The following is a 13,468-nucleotide window of genomic DNA, read 5'->3' as shown; positions in this document are numbered from 1 at the left end:
ACAGAAAGTTACATAACTATATTTTTATTTGGTGGAATAGCTAGCATAAGAACATAATAAAAAGCATATTTTATCATTAATTTGATATGATCATTTTCAGTGAAACTTAGTACACAACAGTGCCAAGATGAAATACAATTGCAGCATCTACTTTTTAGTGCTGCAAACAAAATCTAGTGCCTCTTAGTAATTTTATCCCTAATTGTTTTTCTCCCAAAGTATTTTATATATTATTTGAGAGAAGTAATACTTTTACTCTATTAAAAAATAAATACTTTTACTCTATTGAAAAGATCTCTTCTATAATTAAGTGATATTAATATAATCAGCAATAGAATTTCAAAATAGAAAAAATAAATAATTTAGATTCATTAAATGGAAAATTATGGGGGAGGGATGAAAAACTTCTCAATCATGAGCATTAACACCTCTTCAACTTTAAATATCTTTTTCTTGAAGAGTTTTACATTCATATATGCATAAAACAAAATAGAACCTATGCCAAGAAGATCTCAAATAAACAAAATGTAGGGAAGAATTAGTTTGGCCAAAATAGCTACCTAATACATACCAGTAACAATATGAACTGATGAAAAGACTCTTTTTTATTACATAACTATAAACTATTGCTATTGAGATTATGAACAAAGTACTCAGAATCATAAAATGGATCATTTAAAAACTGAAATAATGGTAAGGTTTTTTTCAGTCATCATTTAATAAGCATTTCATATCATACTTAATTAGAAAATATTAAATCACTTCTGTGTGAATGATTCCATTTACATTTTATTTGATTTTCATGAGCACTTTGAGAGTAAGAGGTGTACTTTTATGTTTTCAAGTTGTCTCTGTTTGCCAGTTAGGGTGATTACATCAGTATATCTATACTGTACCAAGGAGATATTTACATTGACTTAATCCAAACACCCCAATATTAAATAATTGAGAAAATTTTGTTCAGATTAATGCACAGGGGAGAAAAAAAATTGAAGACTCATCAAACTTGCTGGAATTTTACCTCTTCACATATTTTCAAGGTTTATAAATAATAGGATTTTTTAAAATAGAATTATACTTACTATAATTAGTTTGTTTGTCTTGAGTCCCTTTTACTTTTCCTCGTTTATCAATCCTCAGATACCACTGTGTTCGACAGAAAAGTCTTCTCACTCTTACATCCCCTCCTTCCATATAATCATAGCTTCTAGTGTGTCGCTCAGGGCTGGAGCAGTTCACATTTGTAGCCATTTGCTCTGGAGTCATGTCATTGCAAGCGAAAGCTATGGTGCCCACTAGACAGATAATGTGAAAGCATGATGTGTAGAGCAGAGTTGGCAGGATCCATGTCAGTATCCATTTGTGCATTATAGTGCAGTGCCCTGGGTGTTCAGGAATACCATAATGAAAATTCAATCTCAAGTTGGACCGTTGCTCCTAGGTCATTGACCTCCTTCTACCTTGGCAGTGAATGGTGGATCTACTTAATTGAGATTGGTGGTTCTTTCCAAAAGGGGATCTTTATCCTTTAGTCACTGATATCAGGAGGATGGCTCCTTTAGTACCTTTCAGTTGAGATATGCTTCAAAAAACAGGTTGTAATAAGCTCAGTTGTCTGGACCTGCTTTGCTACTTGAATCCTCTGTTTGTATTGAAAGCAATAAAAGGGGGAGGAGGCGAGTGAAAAGTTGCATATATATAAATCTCAGTAGATAATTTTGTTTATTAATTGGTATGGTTTAACGTATACCTTTTAAAGACTGAATCACACAAAGAATACTTCCAAAGAGTCATTCTCTTAAATTGACTGTCTATACAACTTATGTTATCATATCCAGATATATAGATATATATATATATATATGTACACACACACAGATACATTCTTTGTTATACTACTTATTTCCATTATCTATTTTCTAGTAAGAATTTTGCATTTAAATCTATTGCTTTAAAAAAAACTTCCCAACTTATTCTTAGCTAAGTGAAAATGCTTCTACATTTCTTTATTTCATGCTTTCACTTTTGTGGTTAACCAATTATTTTCTACAGAACTGCCCACATTTGTCTGGTTTTAAATGTCAGGAGAGCTCTGGAGAGCTTCAACCTTATCTTTACATAAGCTATATGCAGGGTAATTGCTATAGATCTTAACAGCATGCTTAGAAAAATCTGTTAACTCTACTTCTCCCCTCTATTTCTGAACAAAAAGAGAAAAAGACATTAACTATTAGAAAACCTTAAACATTATTTTAAAGGACAAATAACAGTAACTTACTTGTTTCTCTTGATAACAGCTGGATATATAAGTATTCCATTTCTGTTGTCTGCCTTTTGCAACATGAGACTCTCTACTGTAGCTAAAAACTATTTCTCAGCTGAGAGACTCCAGCAGAATCATAATTGTTTCCATAAATCAACACGCAAGAGGATTTTCTCTGTGTGCGCGCGCGCGTGTGTGTGTGCGTGCTCGTGTGTGTCTGTGTATGTGTCTGTGTGCGTGTGTGTCTGTGTGTGTGTATATGTGTGTAGAGTCTGTTATTCAGTGCTTTTCGATAAATACCTTTGCTGACCTCATTGGAAGCAATTAAAACTTAACCAGTGAGCTGTTAGTTGAATGCACCAGCAAGAATAAAAGGAGACTTGTATGGTATCCAATGGTCATCAGAGGGAGCTATGAACATAGTTTATACTGAAATCTCAAAGTTGGTATTTACTTTCTAGAAACAAATTACTCTGATTCTTATGAAAAGGACAAGACAGAGAAAAGGGAAAAGTAGAAAGGATATCTCTTTACAGCAATTCAAACACGTTTTTTATGTTCTCAGATTTTAAAATGTTCTTTTTTTCATACATGCAGGGGTTGTTTTATTTGTTAGTCTGTCTTTCCACAGTTTCTTATGTACATGCTGTACTTCTGCCCCTGGGCTGTCAGATTTAAATTATGGATTATATTAGCTAACTTAGAGGGGCTATATAATTTACTTTACAGTTGAGATAAGCATGTAATATTCTCATATGAAGACTATTAATTGTTTTTATATAAGGGAATTCTGATAGATTAATTTTTCCATTTGAAATGAATGAATTGGATGTTAGAAGACTTGGGATAAATAGTCCCAGGTCAGTCTCTAACTAACGTTATGGGCTTAGAAAATTCAAACTCTCTGTGCTTCATTTTCCTTAACTGTAAAATAAGGGAATTAGATTAAATTACCTCCCAAAGGTTTCTTCCAGCTCTAAAATTTGATAACTGTATGACATAATTCATTTTAGGACAGGCAAGAGAAAACGTAGCTTCCTTTAAAAATAAATTCTGCTTCTTAGCATGAGTCATTTCCTCCTCTGACTTCCTCGGCCAAGTTATATATTAAGATACTCAAATATTTCATTATCCCTCTCCTGCAAGGCAATATAATTGTCACTCTGAATCAATATTTTTATAAATTCAAATTCCTTTCCCTAAATTAACATGCTTGTTTCTCCATAACTTCTCTTGTGTTTGAAATGCTCTACATTACCACCAGGTGGTGCATCTGGACCAAAGAGGAAAAGACCATTCACTTTCAATGGATTTAAATTATATGTTATAATATATGGATCTACTAACAAATTTTTCTAAAAAGAAAATATTTTGTGTTAAGGCCTATGGTCAGATATATTATATCAATTTCCCTTGGAAAGATGATATTGACAACAATTCTTGCCAGTGTCAAAGATCATAATATTGACTATTTCTTCCAAAAAGTTCTAAATTCACATATTAAATTAACATCATTCATAAATTAAGAAATCCACCTATTTCCTATTCGTTACAGCAAAGACTTTGCACTGGGAAAAACAGGTACATTATACTAATTTCCCCCTTAAATATTATTACCTCCTGAAAATGTTCCTGTAAAACTTTACTATGTACCTATATGATTTATGATTCCCAAACTGAAAATAAATGGACCATAACTCTCTTTTTTGAGGAAGCACCCATGCCAGCATATTCCATGCATATTCCAAAACTGGTTCAGCCTGTGACTCCCTATATTTCTTTTGGATCTCATCCCAAGTGTATAATTCCTGCCCTTCACCCTCCTAACAGTCCTCACAGCATTTCAGTTCACTTTTATGTGTTAGTCTTCTACCATTAGAATGTAAACTCCTTGAGGGCAGGGACTGCCTTATATTTCCCTTTGTATTTGTATTTCCAATGCTTAGCACAGTGCCTGGCAGTGTAGTTAATTGCTTAATAAATTCTTTATTTATGAAAAAAAATTACCTATGCATTTTAAATGTATTGGTTGCCATACACATGTTTCCTGTGTGACCACAAGGAAGTTATTTGCTCTCCCAGTGCCCTGAGACTATAAATTGTAGTAAAGTGGCCAAATGGCATCAATGGAGGACTTTTTCCCACACTGAGAATCTCACACACTGATTGAATCATAAGCCCAAATGAAAATGTAGACGTTTGACTTGAAAGAACAAAAAGGCACTGATTTCTACAATGATAGTGCTAAAGATCTCAATACTTAATGTTGTCGAAAGTTTAATAGATAAGATTTCTTTAGGGGTCCCAAGGCTGTATCACTGTCAACACAATGTTGGCTTGTAAGCCTATTTCTAGTCAGAAATGGTAACTCTGAGATGACTAGAGAGACAATTTTGAATACCCTTCCTATGTGGTAACTTATAATACTAGAAAGTCATTGATTATAACCTCAAAAAGGTTTCTTGTACAAAAATTTTGTACAACAATTAATAATAATAATAAATAAATAACAATAACATTTATAAAATTTTTACTATGTGCCAGGCACCATGCTAAGCACTTCACAATTATTATCTCCTTTGATCATCACAACATCCCTGGGAGCAAGGTACTATTTTATCCACATTTTACAAATGAACTTAACCACTGATTTTTACCATTGGTAAAAATGCTGTTCTGTTTTTTTTGTTGTTTTTTTTTATGTTGTTGTTCTGTGGAAGCTTTACAGCTGGTGTCTAAAGATAAATTTTAATTTAAGTTTTCCTGACTCAAGATCCAGTGTACTAGCTACTGTACCATCAAGCTGTCTCCTTATGAAATATACTGTATATGCTAAAGCAAAGAAATTGTGAGACATTGTCTTCAATCTGAAGATCTCACATTGCTTGGACAAGCTATACTTTGGGCTTAGACTATCTCAGTTCCCTCCTCTATAATATGAAAAAAGGCATACTAAGTGTTCCTTGCCTCCGAACTTTGAAGATTATAACTTTTACTGTGGGTTGTAATATTTTCTGATTTCTATTTCCACAAAAAGCAATAATAATAGTCAGGAGACCTTCCTCAAGAAAACTATATCTGCTGATTTTTTTTTCCTAGAGACAAGCTGTTTGAATGAAAACTACATGGAAACTGCTTTCAGTGAGAAACATCTAAGCTTAGACAGTTGCTATATCACAGTGATTCTCCATGTGGTTTTACTTAAGAAACTTTTATGGTACCCTTTATCACATGGGGAGTAAATGATAGCAGTTTTTGGTCAGTGATATAATTAAAGCAGCTTTAAATATCAGCACTGCATTTCTACCTCGTATCTCATTTATAATTATTTCCAATACAGACAATAGAAGGGGATTTTGTAAATGCTGAACTTGGTTTATATTTCTATATGGTGATAGTTGTTCACTTCTTTCAGCCATGCCCAACTGTGAGAACTCTTTTGGGGGCCAAGGGTTCTTGGCAGAGATATTGGAGTAGTTTGTCATCTTGTCATTTCTTTCTCTAGTCCATTTTACAGATTAGGAAACTGAGACAAATTAAGTGACTTGCCCAGAGTTATACAGCTAGTAAATGTCTAAAGTCAAACTTGAGATCAGGTCTTCCTGACTTCAGGCCCAGCCCTCTGTCCACTATGCCTACTTATATATCATTTATATATACTCATATATCATATATACACACATATACATATATACATGTGTGTATATATATACACACATACATAATATATATATATATATATATATATATATATATATATATATATATATATTTTACCTCTTGAAAACATATACATCTCCAAAGCTGTTTTTTTCTCTTTTAAGTAAGTCTCAGTATTTTTCCTTCAACTTTTTTTTTTTTAGAATAAAACACTTTTTGCTGCTTCCGCAGAGTTATGTTATTTCACCCTAATGGTAAAAAACAGTAGTTAAGTACAGTATATTGGAAATAATCAGAAAAGCTCTGGATCCCGACTTCAGTTACCATCTGTGTGAACAGGGGCAAATTATTTAAATGCTCTGAACCTCACTTTTCTCATCTATAAACTAGGAATAATGATAATGTACCTGTCCTCACAGAGTCACCAACTTGTACAAGAAAACAGTTTGCAATCTGAAAACCCTCACCAAATGTGAGTTATTATTATTAGAACAATATGGAAGTCTTCATTTAAGACCTCCTCTGATGCCTCATTGTGGCATGGATGTGACCCAATTCTCCAAATTGGAACCTGCCAACAGACTAGCAATAATGCCATCTAAGGCTATATTTTGCTCTACAAAATAAAATGTTTTCTTATAATCAACAAACAATGCCCACAGAGAAATCTTGTATTCCCTCCACTCTCTGAAAGTTTTGTAACTGTGAGGATGTGGTCTACTTTAGAAAATCTTTTGCAAAAGCGTGTTCCCTAAAAATGTTTTCATCAAGATATATACAGAGCATGTACCTTACAAACAATTCTCATTTTATTAAGATGAAAAAATAAGCATATGGCTTGAAAATTTGCTAATGTCACTCAATCATCTTTTTGGCAGCCTTCCTTCCTTTTTCATATTTTTTTTAAAAACTTCCTTTCTCTAACATTTGTCGTTTTTGTCTTTAAACATGTGTGAACTCCAGCAAGATTTTTGCTGTGTTTTCTCAGGCCTCAATGACATTTTATGATCTTATTTTCTTAGGTTATTGCCATATCCTCATAGTTAAGCACATTGAATACTGAGTCATTAGAAAATAGATATAATTCCATTGTTATTTGTGATAAGAGTATATTATTGCAAGACATTAGAGTATCTATTCCTTTTCATGTATGTTTGTTGTTCTTTTGCAAGTTTCATATGTAAGTACATTCAGAATGGCCCAACTTTCTTGGGTTTGACATCAAGATTTCAATATTTATTAATTTTCCTCCCTTTTCTATACCCCATGATGGAAAATGAACTTATTTCATATACCCATAGTTGATATTTGTAATTTTCTAAAAATTATTATTTTTTTCTCTTTGACTTCTTTTCCATTTTTCTACTGCCATTTCTATGTAAAATAGCAGGAACTACATAGGTTTGGGGACCATTATTTATTATTTTCTGTCTTACAAAGTATATCAAAAATAACATAATTCATCATCAGACGGCCTAACAAAAATGGCCCTCATTTTACTAGTATTGCCTTTGAACAGTAAAAGCTATGACTGAAACCACTCAAAACAGTTACAGCTTGGTAGACTCAAACAGAACTTGGACTCTACCAGCATAGATTTTAAAAACCTAGGATCACTTCCATACAAGAGAAGCATTGAACTAGATCATCTGTAGCCTATACTGTACCAGGTAAAAGGAGAGGTACAATGACAGATAAGACATAGTCTCTGCCCTTCTTAAGTTTTTACACCCTTCTAAGGAAGATAACTAAAGTATAAATAACCACAAGAGAGACTATGAGAAGTAAATAATAAAGCTACAAATAGGGGGTAATATGAAATTTAGAAATCAACTCTGCTGTATGGGAAGGAATGATCATAGCATACTTAGTGAAGAAGATTGAATTTAAGCTGACCTTGAAGAATTTTCAACAGTTAAATATCCAAGAAAAAAGAGAAAAGATGGAGCCAAGATGGCAGAGTAGCAGGAAATAATTTAGCCTAGCTCCCCACCATACCTCCACAAAGATTTGAAATATACACCAAACCAAATTTTGGTTGCAAATTCAAGAAGAGAAATTACAAATCATTTTTCTAGCCACAGTACGGCATGGAGAGACATAGAGACCTATCAATGGAATCTAGCCTGGAATGGAGCTTTCTAGTATAGCTACTAAAACAAGATGAGCACAAGAAGAGCTTCCATACCAAAACAAAGGGACGTATAGGATGAAGGAACAGGTGGCAACAAGCAGCACTGTCACAGGATACTCAGTTCTGGATGACAGATCCAGGAGCAAATTGAAGAGGGGACCTATTCAAAGCAAATAAAACTCCAGGGTAAAGAGTCATCATAAACTCTAAGCTGAGAACTGAGTGAGAAATAAGTATAAAAGTGGTGGCTGTGTAGTCTGGAACCCAGGAGCCAAGAAGCATATCAGTTCCAGTCTCCAAGTCATTTCACGGGGAACTAACTAAGGCAGCAAAGCAAGTGTGTTAATGCACCATTGGTAGAGCTGTGAACTAGTCCAGACATTCTGGAGAGCAATTTAGAACTATGCCCAAAAAGTTGTGAAGTAGACCTTTGACCCAATGATATCATTTCTGGAGGTCTTTGCCCCAAAGAGATCAAAAAAAGAGGGAAAGGACATAAGTACTAAAACAAATCCCCAATATTTCTATCCTTTTGGCAGTGGCTAAGAATTAGAAATTGAGGGAGTGTATATCAGTTGGGTAATGAATGAACAAATGTGAATGTGATAGAATTCTGTTGTGTTATAAGCAAAAGGTTTCAGTGAAAACTGGGAAGATTTGTATAAACTGAGGCACGATAAAAAGAGCAGAGCAGAAGAACAATTTATACAAAAATAATATTGTAAGGAGAAACAATGCTGAAGGACTTATGGACTCTCATCAGTGCAATGCCCAATAATGATTTTGGAGGACTTAGGATGAAATGAGTTACTTATTTCCAGATGGTGGTGAAGAATTCAGAGTGTAGGTTAACATTATTTTTGACATGGGCCAATTAACTCTTGCTTCCTCAGTAGGAGAGGGTAAAAAGATATAAAGTCATTGTTAATTGATTTTAAAAGTGTAATTTTTTAAAAGAGAGGGAATTTCCAAGATGAGGTACAGAAAAATATGAAGAGTATTCAGGATAGCAATTAGTCCATTTTAGCTGGATTTATAACATGTATGGGAGATCAAACTTAAAAAACAGTTTAGAGTCAGAATAAGAAAGATTTTAAAACTAAGGGCTTTGGACCTTTTAACAGTAGGCAGTGCTCAATCAGTAAAGGTTTTTGAATTTCAGTGTGACTTGTCCAATCTTGTACATTAGAAATGTTAAATTGATTTCAGCATTGTGTATTAAATGTAGAAGTGAGATGATTAGGAAGCTAACAAAAGAAATATGCAAGATGTACTGAGAGCTTCAACTAGGGGAGCAATGTGTGAAATGGAAAGGAAGAGATGATCCAAAAGTAGTGGAAGGATTACAGAGAATCAGTTTTGGTGACTGATTTATATGATACTAGGGAGAAGAAGGGTGATGGAGAGTTGGGGACTAAAACAAGGACAAGATTTCTAGCCTGTATGAGTAAGAGTACCATGAAGCTATAGACTAAAAGTCTAAGTCCATTAAAAAAAAAAAAAAACAAGCATGGCAGCAAAAGAATTTGCTTTTAAACCTGTTGAGCTTAAAAGTGCCAAAAAAGATGTCTAAAGGGAAATATCCCTACAAGTTATTGGGATATATTTACATGTTTGAGAGGGGATAGTTAAAATCTTACAGTTAAAATCTCTCTTACATGAGATCACCAAGGGAAGGAGGATGAATGAATCAAGTCAAATCAACAAGCATTATGGATACAAAGAAAGGCAAAAACCATCTCTGCCCGCAAGGAAGTTACTATCTATTAAAGCAGGGGTCCTCAAACTACAGCCCGCCGGCCACATGCAGCCCGCTGAGGACGTTTATGCGGCCCGCCGGGTTATAGCAAAATCAGACTGGAAGTGACCTTCGACCTAAACTCGCGTTAGCAACACACACTTCCAGCACTGGGCTGAGGTGGTGGAGACAGAGTGTGAGGCAATACCGAAGTGAGGTGAGTTCCCAGGCCAGGGTGTGTGCTGTGGGGAAGGGAGAGAGATGCAGAAGATGGAGAACTGACGGCCTGCGGCCTTGTACAGTAATGGCAGCCCCCACAACAGACAGGCGCGGGGGATATACAGTGCATGCTGCGCATGTCACAGCCGCTGCAGGGGGAATTCACTGCAGCAGAGAAGATCGGAAGCGGAAATGCTAAGAAGGGGAGAGAGAGTGCAGGGAAACGGAGGCATCACAGCACAGAGGCAGATTGGAAGAAGTTGGGCATTGCAGTCTGTATGTCTCTGGTGGGCAAAGTTATTGCTGGTATATTGTTTTTGTAGCGATATATATATATATAGATAGATAGATATATGTATTTTACTAATAGCAATTTGGAATCTCTAGGAAATAATGATGTCAAGAAAAAGAAAAATTGACTCGGAGTGTAGGATATTCAAAGAACAGTAGACTTATGATTACTTTTTCATGCAGTACAAGGAAAGAGCTATATGTCTGATATGCCAGACACTATATTCTGTGTTCAAAGAATATAATTTGCATGGACACTATGAAACTCAACATAAAGATAAATATGATTGTTTGGTTGGAGAAGTGAGAAAAGATAAAATATTAAAACTGAAAAATACATTGACAACTCAGCAAAATACTTTTGTGAAGCAGAAGCAGCTAAATATTTCATCACTGCGAGCAAATTTTCAAGTTGCCAAGCTAATAGCCTGCACTGGTAGACCATTTGTAGAGGGAGAATTTGTTAAAGAATGCCTTCTTTCTATTGCCAAAGAGATGTGTCCAGAGAAGGTCGATTTATTTAGTACAATGAGTCTTTCAGGACCTACAATTACGCGGAGGATTAAAGAAATGGAAGACAATCTGCATCAGTTTTTGCAAAACTCCATAAAAAAATTTCATATTTTTCCTTGGCACTCAATAAAATCAATGATGTTCAAGATTCTGCACAACTTCTAATTTTTATTTGTGGGACAAATGATTATTTTGAAGTCATAGAAGAGCTTGCTGCACTGAAAAGCATTAAAGGAACAACTACAGGAGAGGATATTTATGAAAAGGTTTGCCAAACTATGAATGGTTTGGAGCTGGACTGGGTTAATCTTGCCAGTGTGACAATTGATGGTACTCCTAGCATGGTGGGGTCTAAGAAAGGAGTAATTGCTCGCATTAACCAAGAGATGGACAAACATAACCATTCTCATCCAATAGCCATACACTGCCTCATCTACCAATAAGTGCTGTGTAGTAAATCACTGCAGTGTGACTCTGTTATGAAAATTGTGGTATCTTGTGTTAACTTCATTAGAGCTAATGCACTAAATCACAGACAATTTCAGGAATTTCTGTCTGAGCTAAATGTTGAGTATGAAGATGTTCTATATAATACAGAAGTCCATTGGCTGAGTCGAGGGAGAGTTGTGAAATGTTTCTATGACTTACTTCCACAGATTACAATTTTTCTGCTTTCAAAAAACAAAGAGGTACCAGAGCTCAATAATGCAGAATGGAAATGGCACCTTGCCTTTCTGACAGATGTAACAGAGCTACTCAACAATTTCAATATGCAACTTCAAGGAAAGGGGAAGCTCATCTGTGATATGCAATCACATGTCAAAGCATTTGAAGTAAAATTAGGCCCCCTCTTCAAACAAGTGAAGGAGGAAAACTTCTGCCACCTCCCCACAACTCAAAATCTGTTAGCGGAAAAACCGCTGATTGCATTCCCAAACAAAACCTGTGTGGATTCAATGGAAAATTTGCAGAAGGAGTTCCAATTTAGATTTAAAAAGCTTCATCTCCATGAACAGGACATACACCTTTTCCGTAACCCATTTTCTATCGACATTGGAAATTGGATACAATTTACCAAATGAAACTGGCTGAACTGCAGAATTGTGACTCTCTGAAAGATGCATTCAAGTCAAGCAGCCTTCATAAGTTCTATGCATCTCTTCTCTCTGAGACATATCCTCATCTCAGGAACCATGCACTCAAAATGGTAACCATCTTTGGCAGCACTTATGTCTGTGAACAGACTTTTTCTAGAATGAAACATTTGAAATCTCCAACCAGATCAAGACTAACGGATGCACGCTTGCATCACTTGTTATGACTAGCAGTGACAAATATGGAACCAGACATTAGCCAAAAACAGGCCCATAGTTCCCACTGAAATATTGATAAGTTTGTTGATTTAACTTTACTTCATTTTAAATATTGTATTTGTTCCCATTTTGTTTCTTCACTTCAAAATAAGGTACATGCAGTGTGCATAGGAATGTGTCCATAGTTTTTGTTTTTACTATAGTCCAGCCCTCCAACAGTCTGAGGGACAATGAACTGTCCCCCAATTTAAAAAGTTTGAGGACCCCTGTATTAAAGGGTGCAAGATAGGACTTTTCAGCTGCAAATCAAATGGAAAGGTCCCACCAGGGTACAGCAACAGAACAAATAGCAATACATCTTCCTTAATCTTTTAATGTATAATCACATGCTTTTAAAACATTGGAACCATTTGCCAAGGACTTTGGTGATGAGAACTTACCTTTGTGGGTCTTAGCTTTGTGGGAAGTTACATCTCTAGAGGTTGCTTCCCTGAAAGATGTCTGTAGGATTTGGGGTGGAAGTAGGACAAGTGACCTGGGCTGCAGCAGCTAGAGCTTTGGGGCTTATATCCAAAGCAGTTGGTGTTGGTGTTGAAAAAAGTGGGCACCTCAAGGTTTCTCCTGAAGACTGTTCTCCTCAATGATGGCTGAAGAGCAGGAGCTAGAAGCAAGGTAGGTAGAAGAGAGGATTCAGTGAAGGGGACATTGCCTTCACAAAGCTCTTGAGTTCAGAGAAGCTTAAGTATTTCAAGTAGAAGAGGTCTAAGGAAATGCCTGTATGCAATGTTCTTCTCTAAAATATATTGTTCTCTGGGAGGATGTTTCTTGGGGGCCTTCTGGGAGCAGCCTTTGTTTCAGTTCAGTGTAGTAACTCCATATGCAGCCAGGAGTTAAAGTCCAAATCCTTTATTTTCTCTTCCAAGTCTTGTCTCCTTCCTTGGGCCCGGTTAGCTTTCTTAGAGGCCTATCTCTCTCCTTGGTTCCAAGAGCTCTTGCCTCTAGTCCTTTGACTCTGCCAGCTTCAGCCTTTAGCTCCCTCCGAATGTCTCCAGCCAGCACAAAGGTGGAAAATAGAATGAACCTGTCTCCTCCTCTGAGAGTGGGCTTGTCCTTTCTGACTTCAGAATGTCCTGGACTCAATCCTGGTTTAGACTCCTAGCTTATATATGCTCTCTTAAAGGTGTGAATCTTGTAGAACTCTTAACAAGTACTAAGAACATTAGTGAGCTAGAGAGCTGTTAAGTACCGTGCTAAATTTGATAACTGACTTAGCACCTTGTAAGGATTCTAACACCTGTATTAAATTATTAAATGTATAAGAGGCCCAAGGAAAGTGA

At 35.7% G+C, this 13,468-nt stretch overlaps 2 protein-coding genes across 2 annotated transcripts in view; one reads left to right on the top strand and one right to left on the bottom strand.

The window, feature by feature from the left end:
- Positions 1–2,516, bottom strand: part of FGF7 (fibroblast growth factor 7) — an 80,346-nt gene extending 77,830 nt beyond the window's left edge. The window contains exons 1-2 of the mRNA XM_003755917.3: positions 2,279–2,516; positions 1,083–1,642 (exon numbers count right to left, since the gene is read on the bottom strand). Of these exons, the coding sequence (XP_003755965.1) occupies positions 1,083–1,368 (286 nt within the window). The 5' untranslated portion in view covers positions 1,369–1,642; positions 2,279–2,516. The remainder of the gene's footprint in view (positions 1–1,082; positions 1,643–2,278) is intronic.
- The window catches only part of FAM227B (family with sequence similarity 227 member B), a 321,697-nt gene that overhangs the window by 166,893 nt on the left and 141,336 nt on the right, over positions 1–13,468 (top strand). The window lies entirely within an intron of this gene.

The sequence above is a fragment of the Sarcophilus harrisii genome, chromosome 2 (genome assembly GCF_902635505.1).
Source record: "Sarcophilus harrisii chromosome 2, mSarHar1.11, whole genome shotgun sequence".
NCBI classification, from domain to species: Eukaryota; Metazoa; Chordata; class Mammalia; order Dasyuromorphia; family Dasyuridae; genus Sarcophilus; species Sarcophilus harrisii.
This window is presented reverse-complemented; position numbering and strand designations above follow the sequence as displayed.